Source organism: Dipodomys ordii, unplaced genomic scaffold (assembly GCF_000151885.1).
Source record: "Dipodomys ordii isolate 6190 unplaced genomic scaffold, Dord_2.0 Scaffold3, whole genome shotgun sequence".
Lineage (NCBI taxonomy): Eukaryota > Metazoa > Chordata > Mammalia > Rodentia > Heteromyidae > Dipodomys > Dipodomys ordii.
Window position 1 is genome coordinate 7,363,261 of NW_012267219.1, and position 13,132 is coordinate 7,376,392.

A 13,132-nucleotide genomic window follows, 5' to 3' on the forward strand; every position below is an offset into this window, starting at 1 on the left:
GCACTCTAAAAGATCTCTCCTACTTCCATATACATATCAGATGACCTTGAATGTGCAAAGCAGCCTGAGTTCCCTTTATGAGCCATACTTCCTACTTTGTATGATTCTTTCAAACTGACTCATCAATTCCTTCAAACCCAGAAGGAAACAGATCCCATCAATTATTGGGGGAAGGGGAAGGGAAAAAGTAATAGAAAATTCAGGTCAGATATTAAGACCTCTAGCAATCACAGGTAAAGTGCGTAAGTAAATGTACATCTTTATGAAATGGTAACCCCTCTATAAATCACCTTTGTAATAACAATTTTAAAAAGAAAATGTACTTCTTCATCCTGCACTCCCAGCCTAACTTTAAGAGTTAACTCCCAACAGACCCAAATATACACTGACTAAAAGTCAAGGCCTATTTGGTGGACTTCGGACCATGAAACATTGCGTGGGAAGGTCATAATGAGTTACCACTATAGCCAGGCCTAGAAGGCTAACACATCAACCACTCAGTAACCTGCTGTCCCAGGCTCTGGGCTCTTTCCTTTATCACAATCTCTCCAATGTCTATTATCATTGTTTAGAAAATGAATTAAACATGAAGCTGTTAATAGTACACAAATAATTCTAAGAAATCTGAGGAAAAAGTCTAAGAGGAAAAAAATTCCTCTTTTGGATCCTGATAAAAATACTCTGACAGCATGACACATGACAAATAGCATTCTTGAGAAAAAGGGGAAGATGTAGCAGATTATAGTAGTCTTAGAACAATTTTAAAATAAGTGCTGCTGGGACTAGGAAGAATAACAAGCATCCAAATCAGTAAGTAGGATCACACACTTAATAGGAAAATTAGAAGAAAAAAATTATATATATATATTTATATATAAAATATCTTGCACCGTGAGTGATAGTAATAAAAAAGTACTTAACAGGAATTACAATGGTTCACACAAGGAGCAGATCACTCAACATACCTCATTTAAATATTTTCCTGCAAAGAAGGTTTGATAACCACACATTGATTTGAGAATTGCTGGGAACGTAGTTGGCTCTTGGATCTTCTGCCAAGAAATACTACTGCAGTTTCCCTCCAAAGTGTTGTTGACAACATGGTGATTGTGTGGATACTTCCCTGTCAGGATACTGGCTCTGCTGGGGCAGCAAAGAGCACTTGGCACATACTACAGGGGAACAGAAGCAACAAAAAAGAGTTATACAAGAAAAATGGATGTCTCATCATTTCTAAAGAGGACAAAGGAAGTTGCTCAACACTCTAAGCTAGCTCATGGTCTTAAGTTTCTTCTAGAATATGTTGGCTTCACATATGACATACTTTAGAACAGAGGAGAAACAAAAACAGATTAACCACGTGATTGTTTCTTTTTCAATTGGTTTCTTTTTTTTGGGGGGGGGGTCCGGTTGTGGGGCCTGAACTCTGGGCCTGGGCGCTGTCCCTCAGCTCTTCAGTTCAAGACTAACGCTCTACCACTTGAGCCACAGCGCTACTTCCGGCTTTTTCCTTTCTGCTTATGTGGTGCTGAGGAATCGAATCCAGGGCCTCATGCATGCAAGGCAAGCACTCTACTACTGAGCTACCTTCCCAGCCCCTCAATTGGTTTCTTTTTGAAGGGAGTAATAGTAAGTCTAACCTCATCTAAAAAACAAAATAAAAACAACACTTTATTCAAGGAACAAGCATGTGGGAGCAAGGTTTAACCAAAGATGAAGAATGCCTTGAGTCTTAACATAACTGAGAAGTGGAGGTTATGCTGATCTACAGCTCTAGTTAATATTACTTATCTACTCTCAACAAACTTTCTCCACTCTACCAGTAATAATCTGTCCACATCACCAAGCCTCTTTGCATAGGTTAATACAGGGAAGGAATGACATTCAAGTACACATTCACGCTACCTTTACATATCGTCTCTTTCAAGTAATATAAGTATATAGCATGAGCTGGGTGCTGGTGGCTCACACCTGTAGTCCTAGCTACTCAGGAAGCTGAGATCTGAGGGTCATGGTTCGAAGAAAGCTTGGGCAGAAAAGTCCCGGTGAGACTCCAATTAACCACTCAAAGACCAAAAGTAGGCTGTAGAGTGCTACCCTTGAGCACAAAGAGGCTCAGGGACAGCACCAGGCCTGAGTTCAAGCCCCATAACTGACCAAAAAAAAAAGCCCCATATATATAATATCATGAATCTCACTTGCTGGCCTTTCAAGTTGGATTTAGTTTGTTTTGTGTGTGTGTGTGTGTGTGTGTGTGTGTGTGTGTGTGGTGTGTGTGTGTGTGTGTGTGTGTGTGTGTGTGTGTCTGCACGCTAGAGGTTATAATCAGGGCTTTATACATCTGCACATGCAGATGTATATCATGTGTGTTGTACCACAGAGCTACAGTCCTAGTCCAGATTGGTAATTTTAAATACTGATGAGAATGAAAGGTCTCCACATGCACAATTTTTTTGTTAATATGTGAGTGGCCTGCTTGTGTGCTTTTCCCCTCTTGGGTTGCTGGCCTCTTGTTAACATGAGATTTGAGTAAAGGAAGAATTTAGTCAATTACAAATACTTCCCATTTTCACTCTTCCCTCTTAATTTTACTTATTTATTTAGCTATACCTCCACTTCCAGCTTTTTTTTTTTCCAGTCCTGGTACTTGAACTCAGGGCCTAGGCACTATCTCTGAGCTTCTTTTTTTTGCTCAAGGCTAGCACTCTACTGCTTGAGCCACAGCACCACTTGCAGCTTTTTCTGTTTATGTGGTACTGAGGAATCAAACCTGGGGCTTCATGCATGTTAGGCAAGCACTCTACCACTGAGTCACATTTCCAGTCCTTTTTTATTTGGGGTTTTTCTTTTGGGGGGGCAGAGGGGGAGGTAATTAGAGATAAGAACCTCATAGACTTTCCTGCCCAGGCTGGCTTCGAACCATAATTTTCAAATCTCAGCCTCCTGAGTAGCTATGGTTACATGTGTAAACACCAGTGCCTGGCATTAATTTTTTTTTTTTAATTATTTATTGAGGGCTAGGAAGTTGGCTCAGTGGTAGAACGCTTGCTTGCATGCATGAGGCCCTGGGTTCGATTCCTCAGCACCACATAAGCAAAAAAAAAAAGAAAAAAGAAAAAAGCCAGAAGTGGCGCTGTGGCTCAAGTGGTAGAGCACTAGCCTTGAGCTGAAGAGCTGAGGGACAGCGCCCAGGCCCAGAGTTCAGGCCCCACGACCAGACCCCCCCCAAAAAAAATATTTATTGTTGGTATTGGGCTTCAAACTCAGGGCCTCATGCTTGCTCAGCTGGAGCTCTACCCCTTCAGCTAGCACAGCTTTTTGCTGGTTATTTTCTAGAGATGAAGTCTCTTGGACTTTTCTGCTTAAACCCCAATCCTCTTAGCCTCTTGAGCACCTAAGATTACTGGTGTAAGCCATAGGTGCCTGGTCCCTCTTAATTTTACTAAGAGTTCAACTTCAAGCCAAGTGCTGCTGGCTCATGCCTATAATCCTAGCTACTCAGGAGGTTGAGATCTGAGGATCACAGTTCAGAGCCAGCCAGGCAGGAAATCTGTGACACTTATCTCCAGTAAACAATTCAGAAAAAGCTGGAAGTGGTGCTGTGGCTTAAATGGTAGAGCTCTAGCCTTGAGCTAAAGAAGCTCAGGGATAGCACCCAGGCCCAGCACTGGCAAAAAAAAAGAGTTCAATTTCTATAATTTCTACATTGGCAACTTTTAATTCTTTCCCCTTTTGTTTTATTTGACCTCTTAGGTTTAGTTTCACTTTTACTGTATCTGGTTGTGCAATCCTTCCTCTATTTTTCATTTCTATGTGGAAGCTAGACCTAAAAGACATATATATATATTATATATATATATATATGTATATACACATATATATATATAGTCATAGGCATGTACATATGTATCTGTATACATAATTTTATATATATGGACAAACATAGAACACATATATAAGGGACTACTTAGGAGGAGAAGGGAAAGGGAAAAAGATAAGAGGATGAATAATTTTGAAATTCATTGCAACTATAGATGAAAACAGCGTAAAGAAGCTCAATGAAAGCTGTTGGATGGGGGGACTGGGTGCAGAGAAAGAGGAACAGACTCTGTTGGGGATGGTGCTAATGGGTGAAAGAGGATGAATATGGTCAAAGTTGTTTCCATATTTGAAACAGAACAGAGGAAACTGGTGTGGGGGGATAAGAAATGTACTCATTACCTTGCCCATGTAATTGTAACGCCTCTGTAAGGTATTTTCACAATTAAAAATAAATAAATTGTTTTAGGAGCTGGGTGCTGGTGGCTCACACCTGTAATCCTAGCTACTCAAGAAGCTAAGCTCTAAGGCTTGCAGTTCAAAGCCTGCCTGGGCAGGAAACTCTGTGAGAATCTTATCTCCAATTAATCACAGAAAAAGCTCGAAGTGGTGCTGTGGCTCAAGTGTGCTAGCCTTGAGCAAAGGAGCAAAGGACAGTGCCCAGGCCCAGAGTTCAAGCCCCATGACCAGAAAAAAATAAAAATCTCCCCCCCCCAAATTTCCAACAATTGTACATCTTGTAGGTAGAAAATCCAAAATAATTTACACCATGTAATAAAGTCATTCCTTCAGATAAGACATTTAGGGGGGAAAAACACACATATACATTACACTGGAGTCCCAGAGACAGTAGTTCTTCTTAGAATATAAGCACAAAGTTCAGTAAGATTGAATCAGTATCAAAACTTACGGCATTGGAGAAAGTCATCCCCATCTCTCCAATGAGGGCCTTAGTTTTCTTCAGTGGTGTCTGTAAAATAAGTAATTACCCATTAAATCATTTCTTCTGAGATTTTAAAAGAGACTAAATTCATGGACTGTTATAGATTAGCCATTTTATTTCCTAAATAGCTCTGACATGAATCAATAGCCAAGTCTGCCTACTGGTGCAAGTTAGAGTTTATACTGCTAGCAGAAAGGGAAACTATAGCTGACAGTACTGTTCCATGAATGCTGATTTCAGTGTAATGAAATTTTGGTACCCTTTTCTTACTGGTCACTAGTCCAAAGGTAGATAGCTCTGCATATCTCCATGAATAATCTCTAGAAGCAGGGTGCAGGAAGTGATATGAAAGGTGTGTTTACACTCTTAAGATTTTAAAGGTCAGACAAAGCTCTCAGTTTCAGAGACTGCCTCAAATCTCACATACTCCATGGTACAGCCCTGATGCACATTTGCAAACCCCAGCTCAATGCTTCTGTACCAGACAAATCACTACCACTTTGAGGTGGCAAGTACCCGAACTGGAAGGGGGCAGGAACACACAGGTGTGCACAGAACCCTACCATGGAGAAGGCTACTTGGAAATTACTTCATATCCTTGCTTTTTATCTAAGCCTCTGATATATACACTGAACAATTAGCTTCATCCTAGAATGAAGATAAAAACATGTAGACACATAAATACAAATATCAGAACACTAATCTTTATTCACATTCTGGATAGCAAAAATGTTGAAAAGATTTGATTTTGGTTGTATTGTTAGGCAGTTCATGATGACTCCGAAATAACCTTGTAAAGACCATATTGCATACCATCTTAAGTATGTATATCTTGTATAATATTTCTTAAAGATTGGCATTCCAAATACACTCCAAATGTAAAGCTTGGCTAACAAGATTCATTTTCAACGATGTATAAATGACTTTTTCCTCACTGATTTATGGATAGTAGAAAACCTAAGGAACCCATGAATTCAAAGGGACAAGAATTCTAATTTATTCAAGACAAGCTTGGAACATTTCATGAATAGATCCCAAGAATCAGTAGTGCTGTAGAAGATCTATGCTAATCTCCAGAAGCCATGTCATCAGCTCTGCTCCAAACCTTACTGGGAAAAGAACAGTAGGAAGAAGAAAACACAGGGTTGGCTAAGAATCTAAGTTCTGAGGACACAAGTGGGGAGAAGATCCGGAGAGGGGAGAAATCCTGAGCTGACTAGGAAGGGATATAGTCATCAAATTGTCTGGCTAAGTATGCTAAACCACTGGACAACATTTGGCTTACTATAAGACTATACTGTGTTTATGTTTACATTTAATGCATGCCAGGCATCGATCTAGCCAATGGTGGACAAAACCATACAAGGTTCTGCTCTCATTAACTAAAGAACTAACAGGGGATCAACCAACCATCTCAGAGAGTAGAATGCTGTGACAAGAACAGACCAAGATGCTGTGACATCGCTGGAGGGAAGAGGAGGGCTTGCTGCTGAAAGCCCCACAATGAGTGGTTGGTTATACAAACATCCAGAAGAGGATGCTTCCAGGCTGAGCAGCAAGCACAAAGCCTGCCAGAGGAAGGAAAGTCATTTGGGAGGAACAGAAGGCAAGCCGGTGTGGTAGAGGCAACCCAACAGGTAAAGGGGAAAGAAAGGAACAGAGAAGAAAGGTAAGCAGTAGTCACACAATGATGTGGGCCTGCACAGTAGTTTTCCTTTTTAGCCTATGAAGTTTATATTAGTAACTATAATCTTTACACTGATAGTACAAGTGATTCCCATAATCTGTGCTTAATTGAGCAAGTCTGAAGCAAGGGAACAGAGCATACTGAAAATGTATATGGCTGTGCTAATCGGAACTGACAGTGGCTGGTCAGGTGAAGTTCATTTAACTCTCACATGAGCAAACATGTTACTTTACTTATCCCAAGCAAAATCTCTTCCATGAAAACCCCTTAAGGAGTTATTTATTTCCCTGATCTCATGTACAACTGCTCTGAAATAGTTTGGACAATTCCGATATTCTATGGCTAACTTTTCTTTTAGTAGTGGAAATCACTTTGCTTTATGAAAAGCAATGACATCATGCATTTATTCTTCTCCAACATTTCCTGATGGCTCTTTCTCTGAATTCCTTGAGATTATAACCATACCTCACTTTTTTTTTCCTACAGTGAATGATTTGTAAAAAGAGTAACCTGTACTTACGTGAGGAATAGTGTGTCCAGTGTACCATAATTATATTTAAGTAAAAGTTTAAAAAACAGTTCTCTGGGGAAAACAGTAAATGTGCAGGGCCTCAGAAGAAGTGAAACAGATACAGTGAAATGTTAAAGATGAATATATTAAGAGGGCTGGGAAGGTGGCTCAGTGGTAGAGTGCTTGCCTGGCATGCATGAGGCCCTGGGCTCGATTCCTCAGCACCACATAAGCAGGAAAAGCTGGAAGTGGTGCTGTGGCTCTTGAGCTGAAGAGCTGAGGGACAGTGCCCAGGCCTTGAGTTCAGGCCCCACAACTGACCAAAAAACAAACAAACAAACAAACAAGAATATATTTTAAAAAATGGTTTCAAAGATGGCTGATACAAAGTACTTTTTATGCCCATATGAAAGCAGAACATTGAAACCAGTGGGAATTGTTTTAATGGGGGCAGGGGGTATAAGAGAAAGTAATTAGAAGAGGTGAGGTTAATGGGGTACACTGTATGCATATATGGAAATGTCACAATGAAGTTGCCCTCCTCCCCCTCCCCCTTGTGCAACTACTATATGCTAATAATGAATCTTCACAGATACTGGTGGCTCACACCTGTAATCCTAGCTACTCAGGAGGCTGAGATCTGGGGATTGCAATTTGAAATCAGAAAAGTTCACTAGCCACCATCTTCAAAATAACCAGCAAAATGAAAGGCTGAAGGTGTACCCTAAGTGGTAGATCATCAGCCTAGAAAGTACAACATCCTGAGTTCCAACCCAGTACTCCAAAAATAAAAATAATTCATAAAATTCTACAGTAAATCAAAACTCTTTAGAAGTGATATAACTTCTTGACCTGAGTTAGTTTGGGATGTCCATCACTGCTTATTTTGCCAACTGTGGCACTAATAGATAATTTTTAGGTCAAAGAAATCTCTTTCCATGGGGCTGGGAAGGTGGCTCAGTGGTAGAGTGCTTGCCTTGCATGCCTGAGGCCCTGGGTTCGATTCCCCAGCACCACATAAGCAAAAAGAAAAAAGCCGGAAGTGGCGCTGTGGCTCAAGTGGAAGAGCACTAGCCTTGAGCTGAAGAGCTGAGGGACAGCACCCAGGCCCAGAGTTCAGGCCCCACTACCGGACCCAAAAAAAAAAAAAAAGAAAGAAAGAAAGAAATCTCTTTCCACAAAAAATGAAGATACTATATAGAGTTTCAAGTATAAACCAAGGGGAACTAGTGACCCCCATTGACGTTCTAGAATGTCCCTTAACCTACAGTGTGAGTGTGCTAATGTAGGAGAGATGAGACTTGACAGGTCAGTGTTATCAGTGTTCTGGAACAGGAGGAAAACACGGTGCTCTGGCTCAGAAGGAATCCAAGCTTTGCACTTGCTAACTATAGTAACCCTGGTCTAACTTTTAGTGGGAATATCTATGGCAAAGGATTCCTATGAAAACTGCAGCCTAAGTCCAAACTCCTCACACTCCACCTGGCTCCAATAGGTCTCGAATGCCATGATAGTCTCAGCTCTTCCCTGTCTGACAATCAGTGAGGGACATTCTGAAAAAAGATGGACCAAGTCAGAATTCTCTAAAGGAATGGGAGCATTATGTTTTACTTGCTCTTTCTCCTCGATTTTGGCTCCTCTCTCCAGCACAAATAACTATTTGAAAAAAAAAAACCCTGATACAAGTTTAAATAAACGAACAGGATTAAAATTAAGAGAGACTTCAGATATACACAGACAACAGCTATGGTCAATAAAAAAGAAACACAGTCAAGTAACGAATTTCGTTTTCAACAGAGGTATTTAAGCTTAACCTTTTAATTAAGTACTTTGATCACCAGGGGAGATGGTCTGTTCTTCATAGCCAAAACATTCTTCAAGAACATGAATTAAAAAGAAAAAGATTTTTTTGAGCAGAAGGACAAGTGCAGCAGTTGGAATGGTAAAAAAAAAAAAAAAAAACCCACAGCAAAAACTAGGAAGGAAACTAAATCAAGACTCTTGGTATCAACATGGCTGGAAGAAACTACTAAAGGGCTGGGAAGATGGCTCAGTGGTAGAGCGCTTGCCTTGCATGCCTGAGGCCCTGGGTTCCATTCCTCAGCACCACATAAGCAAAAAGAAAAAAGCCGGAAGTGGTGCTGTGGCTCAAGTGGTAGGGCACTAGCCTTGAGCTGAAGAGCTGAGGGACAGTGCTCAGGCCCAGAGTTCAGGCCCCATGACTGGACCAAAAAAAAAAAAACAAACTAAAGAAGTTATGTGAAAGAAAGAAGTGTGATAATTGCAGCATGGCAATTATCAGCTGGAAATAACTTTCAGTGTACTGGGTTCAAAGTACATTTTGTTTTACAACCCAGAAATATACGCCATACAGACATGCTTACCATTACCACACACAGTGCACTTGTGCACACAGGCCATTCCATTCTTTTCCATTGCACAGGAAAACGAAAGTGTGGGTAGCTACTCACTAAACTGACTTCACAACTCATTCATGGGTTGGGAACACAAGTTTGAGGAACACTAAGCTAGGGTGTTACCCCACAGGAAAAGTTAGGAATCTCCTGCCTAAATGCTGGAGCATTGAGCTGAAAGCAAGACAAAAAGGGGGGTAGGGGGAGACTGAAATAAGATAATAATTGAGCATTTGTTTAAAAAGAAAAAGAGGGGCTGGGAAGGTGGCTCAGTGGTAGAGCGCTTGCCTTGCAAGCCTGAGGCCCTAGGTTCGATTCCTCAGCACCATATAAGCAAAAAGAAAAAAGCCGGAAGTGGCGCTGTGGCTCAAGTGGTAGAGCGCTAGCCTTGAGCTGAAGAGCTGAGGGACAGCGCCCAGGCCCAGAGTTCAGGCCCCACAACCGGACCCCCCCAAAAAAATAAATAAATAAAAAGAAAAACACGTGAGAAAAGCTGCAACCAGGAACAGAGGCCCAGTTGAGGTTCCTTTTCTTTTCTTTTTTTTTTGGTTGTGGGGCTTCAACTCTGGGTTTGGGCCCTGTCTGAGCCACAGTGCCACTTCCGGTTTTCTGGTGGTTAATTGGAGATAAGAGTCTCACAAGAAGCCTGGCGCTGATGGCTCATGCCTGTAATCCCAGCTACTCAGGAGGCTAAGATCTAAGGATCAGTGTTCAAAGCTAGCCCGGGCAGGAGAGTGAGTGAGACTCTTATCTCCAATTAACCACTAGAAAACCGGAAGTGGCGCTTTGGCTCGAGGTAGAGTGCTTGCCTTGAGCTGAAGAGCTGAGAGACAGTGCCCAGGCCCAGAGTTCAAGCCCTACAACCAAAAACAAAAAGTCTCATGGGGACTTTCCTGCCCGGGCTGGCTTTGAACCTTGATCCTCAGCTCTCAGCCTTCTGAGTAGCTAGGAATACAAGTGTGAGCCACGGGCACTCGGCTTGGGATTCTTTTTTGACACTGGCTTAGGAAAAGAGTTAGCTAGTGCTGTACCTTAGGTAGGCTCCTTAATCAAGGGGTTGGAGTAGACATGCTCAAGTCATAAATTCCAGAACTTCAAGATACAAGAGCAAAATGAACTCTGAGCAAGAATAAAGTCTCATGACAAGAACCATAAGACATAAAAATGAACGATGACAGTATTAATGCTTCAGTATTCAATAAGGTTAATTTTCTTGATTCCTATGAAGCAAAACACTGTGAAACTATCCGAGATCAGCTCATTGCAGCACTTATTTTATAGACTGCAGGCGCAGATATTGTACCCAGGCAGACAGAAATGCAGAGGAGGCCTAAGTTCTTTACAGGGAAGGCTGGACTTGATCCTGCAGGGGTGGGGAACAGCAGACCTGAGTATAAGGCCCAGGAAATCATTTGGTACATAATGGGAGAGGCCCTTGAAGGCTTGCTTCTTTGCTGCCCGTGGCCGATCTGCCTGTATTGATAATTTTGTTATGGCCCATAGTGATAGGATAGATGGTCCTTAACAGAAAAAAAAAAAAAAAGTTTCCCCACCCCTGCAAGAAAACCAATCCAGGCTGGTGTGTCCCCCCCCCCCCCCGCAGCACCTGCTCCACCAGGGCTCGGTGGGTCCTTCACCGATTTGGAGCTTGAATGCAAACTCCAAAGCAGTAAGGTCCAGACTGAAGAGCACCGTGCGGGCTGGCACGCGAATCCACCCCGAGCCCACAGTCCCGAGGCCCAGAGAGACCTACGTAAAGGCCTCGAATGGCCACGCCGAACCGACCCCGGGTGCGGGCGGCCCCTCCTGGGGGTGAGGGTGCAGGAAGGCTGGGAGCCAGCCGGGGAGCTGGAGGGGCGGGGCGCAAGTAGAAGAGTTACCATGCCGCCGAGCACTTGGTCCTGGTCGTCGGTGAGCACCAGCACCACGTTGGGCCTCCGGGAGCCGGCCGACACCCCGGGTCCCCCCAGGCAGCCGCCGAGCAGCAGTACCAGCCGCAGGGCAGCTCTCCAGGCGGACAGGTGGCTGGGGCCGACCCACCGCGGCCCACCTGGAGGCAGAGGCAGGCGGCGCATGGCGGACAAGTCACCGGGAAAATCCCGGGACACAGCGGAGAGACGCACTGGACACCGAAGGGCGAAGGGCCGAGTCGCTGCAAGCCAAAACTGCGGCGGTCACCGCGCAGGCCAGGGGCTGGGGTCAGGCGTTTTCGCCCAGGCGTGATCACGTGAATTGGAGAGGGAGGGCGGGGTACGCCGCGTGGTCACGTGACTGGAGGCTGTGGGCGGGGCATTAGGTGGTCTGTGGGCGTGGCTTCGTGAAGGGAACTGCCCCCAGCAGCTGCCCGACCGCCGCAGCGGGCTGGGGAGGTGCTGGCCTCACCCCGGGGGGTGTGGCTGCGATCTGGTAGAGCCAGTTTCTAGGCACTATGAGAAAAATGATTAAAACGAGGGGAAGGAGGAGGGGAGGGAGAGAGTCTGCACACATTAGCCGATTGTGTATGTAAGTCGGCTGTGGGTGAAGGCTGAGCGCTACCATGTTTAATCCCTGAGGGCCCTTAAGTCGCTTTTAATTTACTCTCAACTTTGCGAGGCAGGGCTTAACATTCTCATTTGGCTCAGCAGTGAGATTTGGAACCTGGATTCCGGGCCTAGGCTATTAATTCCAACTGATTACATTCTACTTTCTTGATCTGAATAGCCTGACAGCTTTATCCAAGTATTCTTTGGTGTATTTTTTTTTCTTTTTTGACCAGTCTTCTTGAGAAATGTTGGAGGATGGGCACAGGGAACCACAAAATCCTGAAGAGGACCATTCAAATGCACTATTGAGTAATCTTCATGTGGGAGGGAATCCATGAAATTAGAAACTCCGAAATATTTCTGTATTGGCTCTGGGACAACTCTCCTTTGTCCCTCTGCTGACCGGTTATGCGAAATAGAAATAATTCCCAGTGAGTCCAACTCTCAAGTTGTATCTTCAGCTCAGTACACACAACAGGAATGCATCTCTTGATGGTGATATGTGTTCTCTAATCTGAACTGAGATAAGAAACAACAACTCTGTACTTTACTGTAAGATAAAAATAGTTTGTATATCCAGAACATTGTATGTGTTAGGCAAGATGTGAGCCCTAAAAAGTGGAGGAAAGTTGTTCAAGATACTGGGTTGCAATCTTTAGGCTAGACTAAGATTAGACCTATGAACTCAGGGAATAACTAATCCTGGTGTACTGAAGTTTCAAAATTTACAGGAAGACCTTACACAAACACACACACACACACACACACACACACACACCTGTTCCATCTGCATAGATGCCCAAAATTGGACCATTGTTTGTGGTTTAAGATAAGAATGTAACCTATATAAGCCCCAGGATTGTATAATTAGGTGCCAATTTTGTTCCAGATTATAGGCTAATGCTGAGGAGATACTATTTTCTCTTCACTGAATTTGCATTGTAAATAGCAGAGAGGTATAGCTGTCACCAAAGTATTTGATTACAAATAGACATGTTACAGGAAAACTGAAGGGTATATGGATAATTTAAGATAGCATTTCAGCATTTATGCTGACCCAGCCTAAAGTGACCTGAAGAAGTGGCAATGTGAATTTGGAGTAGGAGACAAGTTATTCATGGAGTATGGGGGGTGGGAGAATGTCTCCTAGGTGCAGAGCTTAGGGGAAGGTACATTCAAGGAGCTTAAGGAAGCCAGTATGGTAAGGGCAGAGGGGGAAAGAGGGAGGGCCTAGCT

General features: G+C 43.2%; 1 protein-coding gene across 1 annotated transcript in view; it reads right to left on the reverse strand.

The window, feature by feature from the left end:
* Positions 1 to 11,585, reverse strand: part of Gns (glucosamine (N-acetyl)-6-sulfatase) — a 32,946-nt gene extending 21,361 nt beyond the window's left edge. The window contains exons 1-3 of the mRNA XM_013020985.1: positions 11,255 to 11,585; positions 4,730 to 4,789; positions 966 to 1,172 (exon numbers count right to left, since the gene is read on the reverse strand). Coding sequence (XP_012876439.1) covers positions 966 to 1,172; positions 4,730 to 4,789; positions 11,255 to 11,449 — 462 coding nt within the window. The 5' untranslated portion in view covers positions 11,450 to 11,585. The remainder of the gene's footprint in view (positions 1 to 965; positions 1,173 to 4,729; positions 4,790 to 11,254) is intronic.
* Positions 11,586 to 13,132: the final 1,547 nt, after the last annotated feature.